General features: G+C 42.5%; 1 protein-coding gene across 1 annotated transcript in view; it reads right to left on the reverse strand.

Annotated features, from left to right (window-relative positions):
- Positions 1 to 761: 761 nt before the first annotated feature.
- The window catches only part of LOC130486391 (protoheme IX farnesyltransferase, mitochondrial), a 131739-nt gene continuing 115077 nt past the window's right edge, over positions 762 to 17423 (reverse strand). Inside the window, exons 5-6 of the mRNA XM_056859658.1 lie at positions 14860 to 15092; positions 762 to 1168 (exon numbers count right to left, since the gene is read on the reverse strand). Coding sequence (XP_056715636.1) covers positions 762 to 1168; positions 14860 to 15092 — 640 coding nt within the window. The remainder of the gene's footprint in view (positions 1169 to 14859; positions 15093 to 17423) is intronic.

Below are 17423 nucleotides of genomic sequence, written 5' to 3' on the forward strand. Positions count from 1 at the left end.
GAAGATCCTTGTGCTGTGTTGGCAGCTCTCGTCAAAACGACATTTTACAAAATCTGCACAGCCAGTCAAATCTCCAACGAGCAACCAGAAGCCTTGCTGGGCAAAGGCCCCATCTGGCCCCACCCACTTTATAAAAGTGGGCACCCATGGTGGGCTCCCATGGGCACCACATTGGGGACCCCTGGTGTAGTTGAATACCCTCATCTTTAATACAATGAGTGTTCTTTCATGACAGAACAAGTTAACTGCTTTTAGTTTCCCCCCTAATTTCCCTAATTTAGTCCCCCCCTAATTTTTTTAGCTGTTTCCCTAATTTCAAATATTACACGTAAGACAAAGTATTTTAATGCACACCTAAAATCATCCTTTGGCAATATTCTATAGCGATTGCTACTAGTTTACCCACTGTTTCTATACTTGTCTGCGTGGGGGAAGGAAGTTATGACGAGGACGTAAGACTGCTCATCCAGTTAAACAAGCCATCAAGATGCAATGTGGGTCATTCAGCGTGCGGCGACTGACAAGACCCTCGCGCCACACTAATCAAGTCCAAGAGCCATATGTGCATCCCCAAACAACACCCTTTAATTTGAAATCAATCACGGGGCACAAAAAGATTTTCTGAACAAGTTCTCTGAACAGCGTCAGCATAAACCTCCCCTCACAGCCATGATCATGGACATAACACCCACTTGAACAAGAGCTTCTGAAGCCAGCTTTCGCAAAAGGCGACGTTGCTTTTCCAACACATTGTTGCGCTCTCAGTTCACAGTCTCCTTTTTGTCGTCCTTCTCATACCAAGATTTCTTGCTCGTCAGCATCAGCAAGAGGAGGAGTGGTAGGTGCCAGAGGCTGCAGAAAAACAACTTCCTGGAGCTGCTGCGGTCGGCATCCTTGTAGAAACGAAAGCCGAGGTAGGAAATGTACAGGTTGATGGGAAGAGAAATGATGGGGAAAGTCCACGTGGTGATGTCAAGGACGGGAGCCAGCGAGGAAAGTCCAATTAAGGCCAAGCAGTGCCGCAGAGCCACCCGCCTGCACATTGCCGGGTGAGTGACAGACATCATGCAGTAGCCACCTCTGGAGTAATCCTCGCGAAGGCCCCAACTCAGGGCATTGAAATGAGGGAACTGCCACGAGTAGAGGATCCCTCCCAGTAACAATGCTCCTGTGGAAAAAACAAAATTAGATATTACAAAGCTGACTAGAACCACCAAAATGAAAATTCAGACTTAGGCCATTTATGCCTGGTTGTTTCCTTGCGGTCACCCCGCCGACTACTTTGGGCTTTGCTTTGATTATACTTGCATTTTCCGATGATCAGAGGACACCTTGCTCCCCCTCCCTTGGCAGGATGCCAAGCATGATACTGACATACTACAATTATATTAATTCCAAAACTACAATCCAAAACTTATATACAATTCACATGAGATCTAAGGATGGGGTCTCCTCTAAAGCAAAGGATGGATATCCAATTACACAGTCCATGTATAGTCCATAAATGGAAATCCTCAAAAGCAAAGTGTATCTTGAATGTTCCAAACAACGATGGTCAATTCCAATTCGACTACTTCCATATGAAATGGTAAGTATCTACATACCACAAATTCTCTGCACAGACAATGATTTAGAAACATATTCAGTTTTGTGGAGGCTTCCTCAGTGTGCTGTATAACACATCTATTATTTTATCTCATATAAAAATGGGTAAGACAAATTTCACATTCCCATCTCCCAATCTTTTCCAAAGGTTGAGTAGACTCTTGCTCTTTTCTACTGCTACAGAAAGACTAACACAGCTATCCATCGTGGATAACAGAAGTGTGGTAAAGTTTGAACTACAAATATCTACAGTAAATTTCACCAGACGGTCAAGCTCAGAATGTTAGTTTGCTGAATGTCCCTCTGGGTTTATTTGGTAGAAATGCGTGAACCCAGTCTTAGGTTGAAACATGATTTAGCCCAATCCAAGGCTGATTTGGCTATGAGAAAGCACCCAGTGTTATTAAGCAATTCTGTCCTCACTCAGTCCTAAACTGTTTTAGATAAAAGCAAGGACCTGAAGGTGGATCTGAAGGTTAAAAAGTTTCAATTCTTTAAATTTCAGGGCCTACTTATTTCATTTGTGAGTTCCTTATCTTCCCCCATTCCTCCTAAATTTGAAGCAAACACAAGAATGAAAAAGGCAAATGAGTCATGGTGCAGTTCTGTGTTGAGATTGGTGGCTAGTCCTGGCTTCTCAGTAGAATACTTAAGGACCCGTGGATTCCATGCAGCCAAACTACTCATAAAACAAAGATTGTTAGACCAGAGTGCTCGAATTGATGTAGGTCTTAAAGGCAACTTGAGAACATCTATACTTTATAGACAGCTATCTGCCTCTCCCCTGACTCTTTCAGCTTACTTTACCAGTTTAAGGAACTGCAAGTACAGAAAGGCCTTCACCAGGGCATGCTTAGATATTTTACTGTTCGCAGTCTTGGAAGGCTGTTTTGATGGGATCCCATATAGGAAACAATCAAAAGTCTATTGAGGATCTATCCCACGTCACATTCCAATTTCCAAGATATAAGGTTGAACGTAATAGACTTTTGCAGACCATAGTATCATGCTTCCCAGAAAGGACAGATCAGGAGAAATTAGTTATATTACTGAAAGATAGGGACAAATTCATTACTTTCCAAATGGCAAGATTTGCTGCTGTCATCATGAAGGATTGTCAGAGCAATCCACAAAGGGGGTGTGTGCAAATGCCCTTAGGAGCTGGTGTGACCCCTGCACTGGTGTTAGTGAGAATGTGACCTTTCCTACACATGACTGATCTGAATTCAAAACACTTTCTAGAAGGCATTGCAGTAGATGGCATCTAATTGTTAGGACTCCATAAAATTCATAGCTTCATTGCTTTCCCTTCAATATAGGATCTGGCTGTTTAGTGCAACGAACATGGACAACTCCATTCTGTTTTTCAAGACTCAAACTCAAGTGTTCAACATGCTTGGAAGTGCAACCCTACAGTGATGCTGAGGTACAACCTTAGTGCTAGCACAGCAGTATTTTTATTTTATTTTATTATTTATTTTCAGACTTATAGCTCTCCCTCCCCAGCAAGCCAGCTTGGGGTGGTGGTACATCATTTAAAACATGGAATAACATTCAATAGTACATAAAATCATTAATAAAAACAAGCAGTAAAACTCTAAAAAAAACCAACACGATGGCGCACTAATTCCCAAGTATACTGTAAGCGCCGTACAGGTGCCACCCCTTCAACCTATACAATTCCCATATTCAGAGGGGAAAGGAAGAGGGGGAGGCCAGTAAAGATGACATCAGCAGCTGTCCTCAGTTGTAGGCCCAGTGGAAAAGCTCTGTCTTACAGGCCCTGCAGAACTCTTTTAGGTCCCGCGGGGCCCTGATGTTACCAGGCAGAGCATTCCACCAGGCCGGAGCCAGGGCCGAAAAGGCCCTGGCTCTTGTTGAGGACAGCTGCACGTTTTTAGGGCCTGGGACCACCAGTAGGTTCTCAACCGCCGATCTTAATGTCCTCCTCTCTCAAGGGCTTCCTTTAGCCACTGGTGCCATGCAATCAGTTGACTCAGGAGGGACAGTGGGCAGTCCTCATCTGGGTGTCTCAAGTGACCTTGCAGCCCTGGATCAATATGTATCCATTATTTTTAAAAAGGGTATTAAGGGAGTCAAGCATGAGAAAAACTACCTAAGCAGGCCAGGTAGTAAGAAATGGATATATATTTTCATAATTTAGTTTAACACACAAAGGTTTAACAGAGTGCAGTAGAACAATTGATGTTAGAAGGCTAGCATCGACAAAATCTTGATATTTCTATAAACTGTACTTCTATGTTGGGTAAACTGTCTTGACTTATGTAGGCCATGCAGCCATGTAACGTCTATGCATATAAGTATTTTTTTCTTTATCTGAATTGTTCTATTTTTCAAATGTCCCCCTTCCTGTATTTTCCCTACTCCTTTGCTCTATTTTAAAAATAAAACATTAAAAAAAGGGAGTTAAGCATCATCGATGGCAACAGGAACAGAATTGGATGTCACTGTTCAACTTCCCATGCTCCAGATACTGCTATACCAGCACTGGCACGAACCCCTATTTGTTCTTCAGTGAGTGAAGCAATTCTTTAACATGAGGCTTTTAGGAAGGCAAAGGAAAAATACATTTTGAGGACACTGGAGATTATGTTTTGATGTGTTCCCTAAGAGCACCATGAGTGTATTTTCCATTCACCATGGTCCTGGATACATGCGAAAGGTTTTGGGGTAGTAGCATGATTTACACAACCCTGTTATCATTCACCAACTCAGATTAAGGCCAAAGGCACTTTACATTAAAAGCTAGGCACAGAAAGCAGGGCTTAGAGTTGGCGCTCCAAACAGACTTGCTACTTCTTTCATTGTCTTGGTTTTTGGCTTTATATATGTATGACTGAGAGATAGCCAACCAGGCATGTAAAATAAACACAGAATGGTTAAAATATCAGCTCCAAAACAGATGTTGAAGTCTTACTGCATTTCCTAAAGCCATTGTTTACTGCCTTGGCAACCCAAGAATGCCGTTTTGCTTAGAGCACGATTCTGGTAATTCCTCTGCCTTGAATAATATGAAGGAATTTTAAAATTATTTCCAGATTTTGGCCATTGACTGACACACTGGGGGGCAGGAAGGAGAAACATCAGCTTCTCGTGTCTCTAGGAAACAAAACTACAAATTTAGTTTACAGAAGAAGTTATAGGGATTTTGAAGTCTAAGTTTAGCCATTAATGGCCTGTACTTAGAACTGTTTGTGGTTGTTTTCTTCTATCTTTGTACAGTAATAAGCTGGCTCCTCTTAGCTAAAAGATGCTGAAACAAATTACTCCTCTTTAGTCCAGATGAATGAGATTAGACCTGGAAAACCAGAGTAAATCCAGCTGTACCCATTTACCTCTGCATAAACACTACTAGCAGTTATATAACTGTAGTTCTAACTGGCCCATTTCCAATACAGAAAATAAAATGAAGTAGAATTGAACCTTATCTCTGCCTGAATAGTTCTGCAAATCTCTAGAATCTGAACGTATTTACCAACAGAAACTCACCCAGCCCCCACATCAAGCAAATTAACATCCTTCCCCTACCTGTTCAGTGTGAATTAAATACGATATAGCAGCAATAGGTGTAGAGATCTATTAAAACTTTCAAATAAATTTTGTGGTGCTTTTGATATTGTACAGGCAAATATTATCAGAATGTGTGTTGCATACAACATGATTGCAAATACTGTGACAGAAGAAATGAAGGGATCCAAGAAATTTTGGGGTTTAATTAAAGTGCATGGAAACTGATTTTTAAATTCAAACCACAGAGTGTTGAAATTAGAACTGGATTTAAAATCAGTTGTATCTTTTTAAATAACCTGATTTAAAATGTCCACTGACTGTAAAATAAAAGAATTCAAGTCTATACTCATAAAACACAATCCATGACACCCTATGAACTGTGGTGGACACACATCCCAGTCAAGCTTAAGTATTTCTACGTCCTATTAACTTACCGTAAATGGGAGAGATTTGGGGTCTCTGAAATCACTGGCATGTAAAAGCGTTCAAGTTTGCTTGCCCACATGTTTGACAGAATGTTACGGATTCAGTTTTCAGAGATTATGACATCTATTTTTCTATGTATACAACAAATCTGGACAAAAATCTGATTTCTACCATTAAGGATTATAATACTTTGGCATATACTGTATTTTGTTATACAGTATTTGCCAAGGTATTATAGCATGAGTTTTCCATGGAATTAAAACGATTCCCTCCAAAATGGCCAGCCCTTGCTTCTCGTAACTTAGCTCTTCAAGCAGAAGTTATCTTGCTTAGCATCTTTTCATAAGTCCAGGGAACCAAAGCAGAAATCCATACATAACAGTGTTCCACTAATCAAACAGGAATTCTGTAGTGCAGAAGTGATACGTTTTGCATGGCCAAAAGTATAAGATTATGATCTTGGGTGGTAAATAGAGATATATTTTATTTATCAGACCAATTCGTATGCATGCTTGTTTGGGAAACATAAGAATTAAAAAGTTGGACACTATTTAAATCACTCAACGCTAGCTGCAATAGTTATGAGATGGGGCCAGAAGAAAGAGTCATAGTGAAGTGTAGAACACTGCTGCCTTTTAATTTTAAGAAGAGTTCGTTTATATATCCCGATTTCCTTGACCTTTAAGGAGCCTCAAACCGGCTTACAATCGCCTTCCCCCACCCCACAGACAACAGGCACCCTGTGAGGTGCCTCTCTCAGGGGCTGAGAGAGTTCTGAGAGAACTGTGACTAGTCCAAGGTTGCCCTGCAGGCTTCATGTGCAGGAGAGGGGAAGCAAATCCAGTCCTTCAGATTAGAGTCCACCGCTTTTAACCACTACACCATGCTGGCTCTTAAGACAACATTGCTTTGCCATGCCCTTCATAGACCCCTCCAACCTCAGCATTTGAAGGAAAGAGAGAGGTGGTGTCTCAGCTATTGTGACAAAGAGTTTCAGGCATGAGAAAGGAAGAAGGGTGACATAATCCACCAATCAGTTTTTACCTTGTTGTTCTTCCAAGGTGCTCAAGGTGGCCCACATGGTTTTTCCTACCTTGTGAGGTAAATTAAGCTGAGGCAGAGAGAGAGAGTGACTGCACCAAGGCCACCCAATGAATCTCATTAGTGGCAGAGCTGGGATTCAACAGACCTTTGGACAGTGAGGGTGGGACATGCTGGAGCACTGGGTGTCATGGGCAGGGATATATCAGGGACAGAAAAACAGAGAGGCAAGGGGGAGGGAGGAAGCCCTTAGAGGACTTTTAATTTATGCCACACCTGGAAATGGTCAGGAAGCCTACACAGGTATTTTAGAGTGGGCAGCCCATGGTTTGAGCAAGTAGAAAAGTGAATGATTTTGGTGGCATAGTTATGAATTGAAATTGCGGGGGGGGGGGGCGCACAGTTGTCATAATAGTCAAGGGAGGAGAGGACTAGATTGTCAACTGGACTTTTCACTCCAGGGGTGAAAAAGAGTAGCTGTAGTTTTGCAAAGGGAGAATTCAAACAGCTTGCTGGTAACCATGATTCTTTAAGGTTGCTGCACTTAATGGGGTGTTGTTTTCAGTTTCTTTAACCTGCAACACTGACCTTGCTCAAGTCAGCTCACCTTTCCTGCCACTACTCTGGTGACCCCTACTGGCTAGATCGACACAGATTCAGAAGGTGGGATTGAACTGAGCAGCTGTTCTGCAGGGGTAGTTGATATTCTTTATTTGGAGGATGAAAGCAGTAAAAGCCTAACACAGCTGTGTACAGTGTGTGGATGACAATGAATTTATTGACGGGGCTTCCACTGTGATTGCATCAGTCCCTCAGGTGTCCCAATGGCAACATCACTATTGCTTTCGTGTCTGCAAAAGGAAGCAGGGGTGGGGAGGAATAATCGACTGACTTTTGTCTTTGTACACTGAAGTCAGCTGCTTGCTAGCACTGCCCATCTGCCTTTGTATTTACTGCATGGAGAAAGGTGCTCCCCTGCCTTTGGATCTCCCATGCTAGCATGTAAATGAGGATCTTTCTGTCTTCCCTTCAAACTGATGAAGAGGCTTCCTGGGTCAGCATTGTTCCTGGAGGAGAGAGAAACTTTCAGGGCTTTGTTAAAGTCCATCCCAGGTCCCAGCCCTCCGCAGCCAGTACCTATTCCTGGCAAACAGGGATCTATGCTTCCTCTATGAAACTGCTCAGTTGCGGATTTTACCAGTGGCCTGTTAAAAACATTAACTTGTTAATTAAAAAATCGTTTGACGGAAACAGGAACAAAGATCAGTGCCATTTATTCTGAACAAAGTGAGGTTTTTCTCTTTCCTACGCTCCTTCTGGGCAGACAAGGGCCGTACACAACCCTCTTTCCCCTTTTCCCCTTGCTGTTTTGTTCCTAAAAACCATCCATCTGCCAAATGTCACTTGCTGATAAGGACTGCCCAGTTTTAAATCCCCCGGTTTTGTAAATAGATGTTGGCTGACATAATTAATGTCTACCCCACAACCCAATTTGAATTACAAAGTCAAGGCAATTTGAAAATCAGCCTCTGCACGATTACCATTGGTACACACAGAGGCAGCCTACAAATTCCATAGCCTCAGGAATTATTTAAATTTTCAGAAAATGAATGAAAATCAGGACAAGATGTTTTTTCAGGGAAACAGAAGGCAGAAGTGGGGCATCTGAGATAAACTAAATAGTCTCTTGAGATAAACATTCTTGGGAGAAGTAATAGGGATGGCTCCAGGCCACGGTAGGTCTCTAATGTCTGCTACATTTGCCGGGCTGTTATCTACTCTGCCACCACCACCTACCCGGAGTAAATCCCTTTAACTGATAAAGCACATTATGGCAAAGAACCTGTACATGTCACTTCTAGCAAAATGGGTGGTTTGAACTGGATGTATTCTCAAGGCATGGCATTGCCATGTTCTGTTGTCCCTAGAGTGCACTTCAGATGTTGGGAGCTAGCCACCGTTTTGGCAAGAATATCAGAATCCACTGCCTTCATGTGGAAATGCAGTAACAGCAAAAAGAGACTCTTGGGTTATACTGGCAACACCTACTGCATTCAAAGCCTGTAATTTTTTCCCCTTTACTGTATTAAGCCCAATATTTTGAATTGTTTACAGGAGGTAGCTGCTGGCTTTTAATAACTGAGAGTGCCGGCTGCAGTAGGTTACCAACAAGACAAAATAAGTAGTCTGATTGAATGAGAGATTGGGGCCATGGTATGGGTAGTTTTAACCCCCTCCCCATGTGAGTTCAGAGGAAGGCACTGGCAAACCACCTCTGATGGTCTCTTGCCATGAAAACCCCCATAAGGGGTCGCCATAAGTCGGCTGCAACTTGACGGCACACATGCACGCACGCCATGTGAGTTCATGCAAATCACCACAGTTTCTCCGTCTGCCAAAACCCTGCTCTTCCAAATTACATGGAGCTTAGCACTTAGGAAGCCTCTGAGCAAACCTTTCTTCAGCAAAGAACGCACAACCCCAGTAATCCCCAAAGTGGAAACTGTGGCAAATGTGTTTCCTGGTGCCCACTTTCCTCCCTTTCCCCATAGCATCTCTTACTCAAAGCAAAGAGCCCATCTCAACTTTCCCCCACCTCACTGGAGCAGGGGCGCTTCAGAAGAGACCAGGATGTATCACATTTATGTCTTCATTTGGAAACAGCAGCTTCCACCTCAGACGACTCAACTTGGAACATCCGAACATTCTTGTGACTGGCCCCAGCTCCCATGGCAGCGACTCTGTGGTGGCACCTACTAACTGTTAGAATTCAAGAAGTACCCAGAAGATCAAAAAACTTGGGGAACTCTGTACCATATGACCTTAGGCAAGCCACTATATTTCCCTCATTCTTCGTTCTTCTCCTGTCCCCTGTCTTCAATAAGGGGACAATAGTATTGACCTTCCCTTACAAGACTGTTGTAAAACTTGCTGATGAATGTACTGAACATTTCAAATACACAAAAAGGAATAAAAGTAGCAGGAAATAAAAGTAAGGCCAAGGCCAATGGTGCAAAATAGGTAAAAATATTTTTTATTATTCAGTATAAAAATTTCACCCAAGGGGCTTCTTCAGGGGAATCTGAAGTTATTGCAGTAATCCCTATGATCAGAAATTCTGAGGGGGAAAAATCTTTTTACCTATTTTGCACCATTAGCCTTGGCCTTATTTTTATTTCCATTTAAAATACACAACATAAATGGCTAGTATTATGATTATTCTTCTCCTTGGGGGTGGGAGTTATTTATACAGATGCATACAAGGCTATATGTTACCAGGCACCTTATCATGCAAGCAAGAGAGGAGATTTTGACCTGGTTCTCAGAGTATCTGTAAAAGCAGAATCTGTACTTTTTTGGCATTTCCAACTGCTTCCCCTCTGTCCTATGAAAGGTACAACATAGGAAGAGGAGTAGGAGTTGGTTTTTATACGCTGACTTTCTATACCACTTAAGGAAGAATGAAACCGGCTTACGATCACCTTCCCCTCCCCACAATAGACACCCTGTAAGGTAGGTGAGGCTGAGAGAGCTCTGAGAGAGCTGTGACTAGCCCAAGTGGGGAAACCAATCCGGTTCACCGGATTAGCATCCACAGCTCACGTGGAGGAGCGGGGGATCAAACCCGGTTCTCCAGATTAGAGTCGACCACTCAAAACCACCACTCTTAACCACAACACCACGCTGGGTCTCTGGAAATGGGCTAGAAATATATGACAATAAATACTCTACAGACAGCTTCACATGGGAAGCTATGTTGGTCTGCAGCAGAAGAACAAGATTTAAGTCCAGTAGCACCTTAAAGGCCAACAAGATTTAAAAGGTACACGCTTTTGAGAGTCAATGCTCCTTTTGTCAGATACGAAGGGAACCTTGACTCTCATAAAACCTACACCCTGGAAATCTTGGTCTTTAAGGTGCTATTGGCTTTGAATCTCACTACTACGTAGACTGTTCTGAACGTTTTAAAAGCAACGAGTACTGAACAATACAAAAAAAGATTATTTTTATGGCAGAAATTTCTGAATTTGAATATAATTTGCACCTGTGGACTCTACAGATGCACTCCTTTTAGTAATTGCAATTCACCATAGCCTTTGCGTCTCTCAGTAGCCCAGAACAGCTTTCATTTTAAAGTGGTATTTCTAGAGAGGTGCTGTGCTGTGCTTTTTTTTTTTTGACACGAAAAACTTATCCAATTATACTGCTCCCAGGTTTAAAAAAGAAGGTATGTGCAAAAAAACCACTGGCAGATATAGGCTGTTACCACACTAGGTATTCCCAGCAATGTATCAAGAGTTTGGAAATGTTATAAAAAACATCGCTTTAAAAGGGTTTTTGGATGCCACGGCTAAAAAATGGTTGGAAGAAGTCTTCACAGCTAAAGAGGCCAAACAAACTTTTTTATAACAGTTTCAAACTCTTAATACATCAATGGGAATACATAGAAAGTGCGAAAAGTATTTTTTATAACATTTCCAAACTCTTAATACATCGCTGGGAATACCTAGTGCGGTAACAGCCTTAATGAGGAGGAAACAACCAAAGCCACAATCACATGAACGGTCAGGATTTATATAAACAAACTACAAACTCTTGGAAAGGGAAGCTCTCTGTAGTTCCACTGGAACATGAATGTCTTCTTAGGCTCAGAAACTGCCGAGACAGCTGACTTCCAGACTTGGGTTGCACAAACTTGATGCTATGCTTTGAATGAGTGCCTATAACACATCAGTGATGAACCACCTTGCAGAAGTATTGCTGCTGTGCCTCTTGACACTAGGAAGAATTTTCTAACAGTTTAGAGCGGTTCCTCAGTGGAACAGGCTTTCTTGGGAGGTGGTAAGCTGTCCTTCCCTGGAGGTTTTTAAGCAGAGGTTAGAGAGCCATCTGTCAGCAGTGCTGATTCTATGACCTTAAGCAGATGATGAGAGGGAGGGCATCCTGGCCATCTTCTGGGCCTGGAGTAGGGGTCACTGGGGGTGTGGGGGGAGGAAGTAGTTGTGAATTTCCTGCATTGTTCAGGGGGTTGGACTAGATGACCCTGGTGGTCTCTTCCAACTCTATGATTCTTACGACCACCATGGAAAAATAAAGGTGATGGCTCTTGGCCCTGTTGGTTTAAGCCTAACCAAGTTTCTCCAACAATAGTTTCATATTTTGTTTCACAAGTCAGCGCTTCTTCCAGAACTGCTGTTTAAGAAAAAAAAAAGTAAACGCTCAGAACTAATCAAGGGAACATGCTCCAACTACATTGGTGGCATTGGCAGAAGCAAGCAGCAGTTTTGACGGTAAAACACTGCCCAAAGGGAGAATGAAAAAGATGATCCACCCTGAGTTACTAGCTTTGGTATAATAAACAAGGGGGGAACTGACTGCTTATTTTAGACGAAACTCTGCAATAAAATGTAAACATAGCAGACCAATGAAATCTTGGACAGCCTTCTTAAGATTTCTGTCTCCCCTACTTCACATTCCTTGTTGCTGTTCTGTTGAGTGGTCTGTCTTTTTCTTTTTAACAAGGTGCAAATGTATTTCCACACTATATACCTAAAGCCAGGTTACATCTGTTCATTAATTAAGGGAGACTAATATGTTCCAGAAACATGGCTCATAGGATAGGGGAGTCAACTCATGTTGCAGATGGCATACTTCATTTGTCTACAATGAAGGTGTTCTTGCTATGTCTAAGAACTAATCAACATCCTGCAGGAATGAAGGAATCTGTGCTATCAGCCAGGGGAGCAAGGAAGGGAGAAGATAAAACGTTTACGGTTTCAAAAGCAGGCAGTTAAACTGTCTTGTAGCAAACAAACACTTTGTGCTAGTTTCTGGCACGTGCAGAGATCCTGAGTGGGCTTTTATGCCGAAACCAAAATACAATTCAAATTCCGCACTTAGGAAACCCAAACTACACAGACAGAGTGATCTATATTTATTTCAAAATGTGCATATATTCACTTGAAAGGGTGTCTGTTTTGTTCAACAATGCTCTTTCAAAGAATTCACTTGAAAGGGTGTCTGTTTCGTTCAACAATGATCTTTCAAAGAATGTGGGCTGTGCCTTGAAGAAGTGCTCAGGTGGGGTTTGCTGATGGTGGAGGAGAAAGACGGGAGAAGGCCAGGGATCATGGAGCAAAAAATAAAGCCACAGGACAGGGAAAAAAACAACGTTGCTTACCTGAAACTGTTGTTCATCGAGTGGTCCTCTGTGCAGGCACACATGGGGCCTGTGCATGTGCAGGTCCCATGTAGGACTGCACAGAGGCCACAACGATGTACTACATTCTACACCTAGGCCTCCTCCTGGTTTCTGAATTCTCTCCAGAGATGCAAGGAAAAAGCCAAGAAAAAGCCAAGCATCACAGCTTGTCAGGACTCCCTTGAATTTCTCTTTTAATCCATATATGTAATAGTATATGTGCAAGCACCTTGTGCAAACACCGGGTCATTCCTGACCCATGAGGTGACATCACATCCCGACGTTTACTAGGCAGACTTTGTTTATGGGGTGGTTTGCCATTGCCTTCCCCAGTCATCTTCCCTTTACCCCCAGCAAGCTGGGTACTCATTTCACCGACCTCGGAAGGATGGAAGGCTGAGTCAACCTTGAGCCAGCTACCTGAAACCAACTTCTGTCGAACTCAGGTCGTGAGCAGAGCTTGGACTGCAGTACTGCACTTTATCACTCTGCACCACGGGCATATGTAATAGCTATGTTTAAAGTCCGTGCAACTTTTCCTTCAGAGCCAATTATCAATTCATTAAGTGCATCCATCAGGATACCATAGCATTTTCAGAACTCTCTTGTAGGAATCTGATATCCTAAAATGGCATGCTACAAACAGAAACCAAGCTCATGTTTGCCTTAGTACTAAATATTCACAAAACCTCTGTTGACTCAATAATGCACCACTCCTCTAGAAAGCAGTGATCATGTGTGAACAGAGATACTAAGAGGTACCAAGGTTTCTATTTAGTATGCTCTGGGAACCAAATCATCACAGGTCAATTAAAACTGCAACTGGGCAACACGCAGATTTCTTGGAAAAGAAATGTTCATAGTCACCATGGATGGAGGGGGGAAAGGCAACAAGAAGACTTTAAACAATATTTTCTGAATGCAACAACTGTAGTGGGTACAACCACTAGGGAAAAACAACAACAACACTTGTTCCAAGCTCAGGAAATATAATGAGGATCAGAGAATCTCCAGGAACAGAGGAGCACAGGCAAGATAATGCTGCTGCAGTTGTCTTGTTCGTGGGCTTCCTAGAAGCACCTGGTTGGCCACTGTGTGAACACAGTGGCCTTTCTCGTGTTCTTAATGAGGAAAGGTCTGAAGGCGTACAAAGTGGGGCTGCTTCGAGTTGATGAAGTGAGCACAATTATTAGGAACGGGGAAGAAAGAACAGGTGGAAGTGGGAAGGATCTGAAAGAGCTGCAGAAGCCGGCAGAAAGTAGGAGCTAACACAAGAGGAGAAAGGAAAATAGACATCAGATTCAGAAACTGAGTTACTGCAGCTGCCAAGATGAGGACATCAGTCAATCCAGGGTTGACATGCAGTACAATCTGGAAAGTGCAGCTCCAAGATAATTTGAGCAATACTGGTAAACACTGATTTTTATAAAAATCTGTTTGTGAGGAAGAGAAGCAGTCTTTCTTTCTACCATACAGTAACTTTCAGCTGAACAAAAAGCAAAAAAGAAAAGAAAAAGACTCTTGTCCCTCTTTATTCCTCCAGTTCAATGCCATTGAATGAATGAATGAGTTTTATTTGCATGTAGCCATAGGCCATTACAAAAATGTCAACAATTACCTCTAATAGTTATAAATATACATAATAAAAAAGGAAAATATTCTAAATTAATAAAATACAAAACTATGTTAGCTAAATTAGTGAAATGCAAAATAACGTTAGGTAAAAAATGCAACAAACCCCTGGCAAACCAGTAAGAGCTATCAACCATTTAAAATCAGCTCACAGGATCAATTCTCTTAGCAGCTATGTTGGACCTTATTTTCTTTGCTACCAAGGCAATAAGGGAGGTCTTATAGGAAACAAACCCATCAGAGCCTGTTAACAAAAATATTAATTTATCGACACTAGAACTAGTATTGAAACCAGAGAACAACCCGGCAAGGAATTTAGCCCTAGGCTCCACATACAAAGGGCAGTCAAGAATATAACGATGCAAATCCTTCCAAGCAGGCGTTCCGCAAATACAAAAAGTGTCATGCATTGTTTTCCTCACCTGCATCCAGACTGCCTGTTGCTGCTGTCCAGCCCATGACGGGGGGAATGGCACCAACGACGGCTCCCACCCATGTGTTGACGATGCTGATTCTTTTGAGCGGTGTGTAACAGCACGTGTACAGGACAACGTTGAAGGCCCCCAGGGCCCCGGTGAGGGGATTCACACCGAACGTCAGCAGGGCAAGTCCTGGAACTGCACAGGAGACAGCGAAGGATACCGCGAGCAGAGGGCTGTGGAAAGGCGGAGGAAATAAAAGGGGTTAGTGAAAGCCCTCAACCCAGCTTCTTCTAGAGCCAGCGTGGTGTAGTAATTAAAAGCAGTGGTTTGGAGCGGTGAACTCTGATCTGGAGAATCGGGTTCGATTCCCCAGTCCTCCACATGAGTGGCAGACTAATCTGGTGAACCAGGCTGGTTTCCCCACTCCTCCACATGAAGCCAGCTGGGTGACCTTGGGCTAGTCACAGCTTTGTTAGAGCTCTCTCAGCCTCACCTACCTCACAAGGTCTCTGTTGTGGGGAGGGGAAGGGAAGGTGATAGTAAGCCGGTTTGATTCGTCTTTAAGTGATGGAGAAAGTCAGCATAAAAAAACCCAACTCTTCTTCTTCTATAGTAACCCACATTTAAAAAGTAAAGGTAAAGGTCCCCTGTGCAAGCATCAGGTCATTCCTGACCCATGGGGTGATGTCACATCTCGATGTTTCCTAGGCAGACTTTGTTTACGGGGTGGTTTGCCATTGCCTTCCCCAGTCATCTTCCCTTTACCCCCAGCAAGCTGGGTACTCATTTGACCGACCTCGGAAGGATGGAAGGCTGAGTCAACCTTGAGCCGGCTACCTGAAACCGACTGCAGTCGGGATCGAACTCAGGTAGTGAGCAGAGCTTAGACTGCAGTACTGCAGCTTACCACTCTGCGCCACAGGGCTCATATTTACCACATTTACCTCTAAGCTTTTCTAAGAATAAAGTGTGTGTGTGTGTGTGGGAGTTAATCTTAAAACAAGTAACAATTACATTACAGTTACATTTCTTTTATCCTGCATTTATAGAATCTCCAGCTGTGGGTAGAGAATAACCAGCAGATTAAGCCAGCAGGTGAAAAAATATTTATTAAAATGATTTTTACCCCAATCTAAAAAAAGAAAAAACCTCCTGAGGCACAAAAGAAACAGAATATAGACTGAAACTGCTGCAACAGTACAAACCTTCTAATAAAAGCAACACCACTCTGAACAGAGCAATAAAACCACCACTAAAGGGAAGCATAAAGTCATTGTGAAGGCCACTGCAGACTGGTCTCAATTTACTTTCTTCCTCCTTGCAAGCAAGAGAAGGCAGTGTTTGAATAGGCAGACAACTCGGGAAAATGGGTGGCAGCATGTGCAACTTGCCATGAAAACAAAAGGTTGGATCGAATAGTGCTTTTCTATTCTAGGAGTTCTCCATTCATAGACAAATGTCTCCTGTTCGCAGAAGGAGTTATTTCATGAATGGAAGATTCAGCTGCAAACAGAAGACACTGTTGGGGTCCAAACTACTGGAGCTGAAATTCACCCAGAACGAGACACACAACACATTACTAACAACACTGTTATAACTGGTGCAGGAAGGCATATGTCTTGTATTTACTGGCCTATCTGCTGTTTGAATTTTTAATTATTCAATGTAATCCTTTCAACGGAAATGTATTCAAAATGCATTGTCCTGATTTAACAGAATTAATTTACCCCAACCCCTATAAGCTTAAGCTAGGGATTTCACTAACGTTCCAGGCTCTGCTACGTCAACCCTCGACAGTGGGGAAGAACTATTTTTTAATAATGCATCTAAACCTTTGGTGTGGATTTTTATAGCCCTACACAGACCAGTCGCCTCATGGTGTTTTAAACAGAATGGCAAAATAAGCCTGACGATGGACGTGCACAGATCTCAAGTCAGAATGCCGAGAAGGAATAAAAGGTCTGCCTTCAATATAACTTTTAATTAAACGAACCAAGCCAACAATTTGATAAGCTGGAACACGATTTTACCAGCTTTGAAAACCCAGTTGCGTATTTAAGGTATTTAATTTACTGAAATGCAATGTTTATCGCATTTCCCTCATGAGCCCCTGAGCTAAGAAAGGTTGTCCTTTTGACTGCATACAGCTTGCAAAGAAACTGTTGCAAAGATAAGTACTTATCTTACAATACTGAACCGCTACAGTTCTCACTACAACGATAACTATCAAATGACAGAGGTTTTTTTTTTATTAGGCAATTTAGCCTTGTCACATGTATCTAGTGTTTGAAAGAGAGGCAAGCTTATCACTTGATCACTTCCATCTCAACTGGGTGCGAAGATCTGCCCTGAGATCTGTGAAAACGGTGACATCCTTCTTCTTTTAACTGAAAGGTCTGGGAAGGAATGGGGTGAAGGCAGCAGAGAAGAAGAAAGAGCTGGCCGACTTGGTTATTAGTTCAGGTGATTTTATAGTTTTCTGTTACGGAAGATAAAGACCACAAACCAATGGGCGATTTCTGCCAACACTTTGAACAGACAGAAGCAGCAAAACAACCACCTAG

This window comes from Euleptes europaea, chromosome 1 (genome assembly GCF_029931775.1).
Source record: "Euleptes europaea isolate rEulEur1 chromosome 1, rEulEur1.hap1, whole genome shotgun sequence".
Taxonomy (NCBI): domain Eukaryota; kingdom Metazoa; phylum Chordata; class Lepidosauria; order Squamata; family Sphaerodactylidae; genus Euleptes; species Euleptes europaea.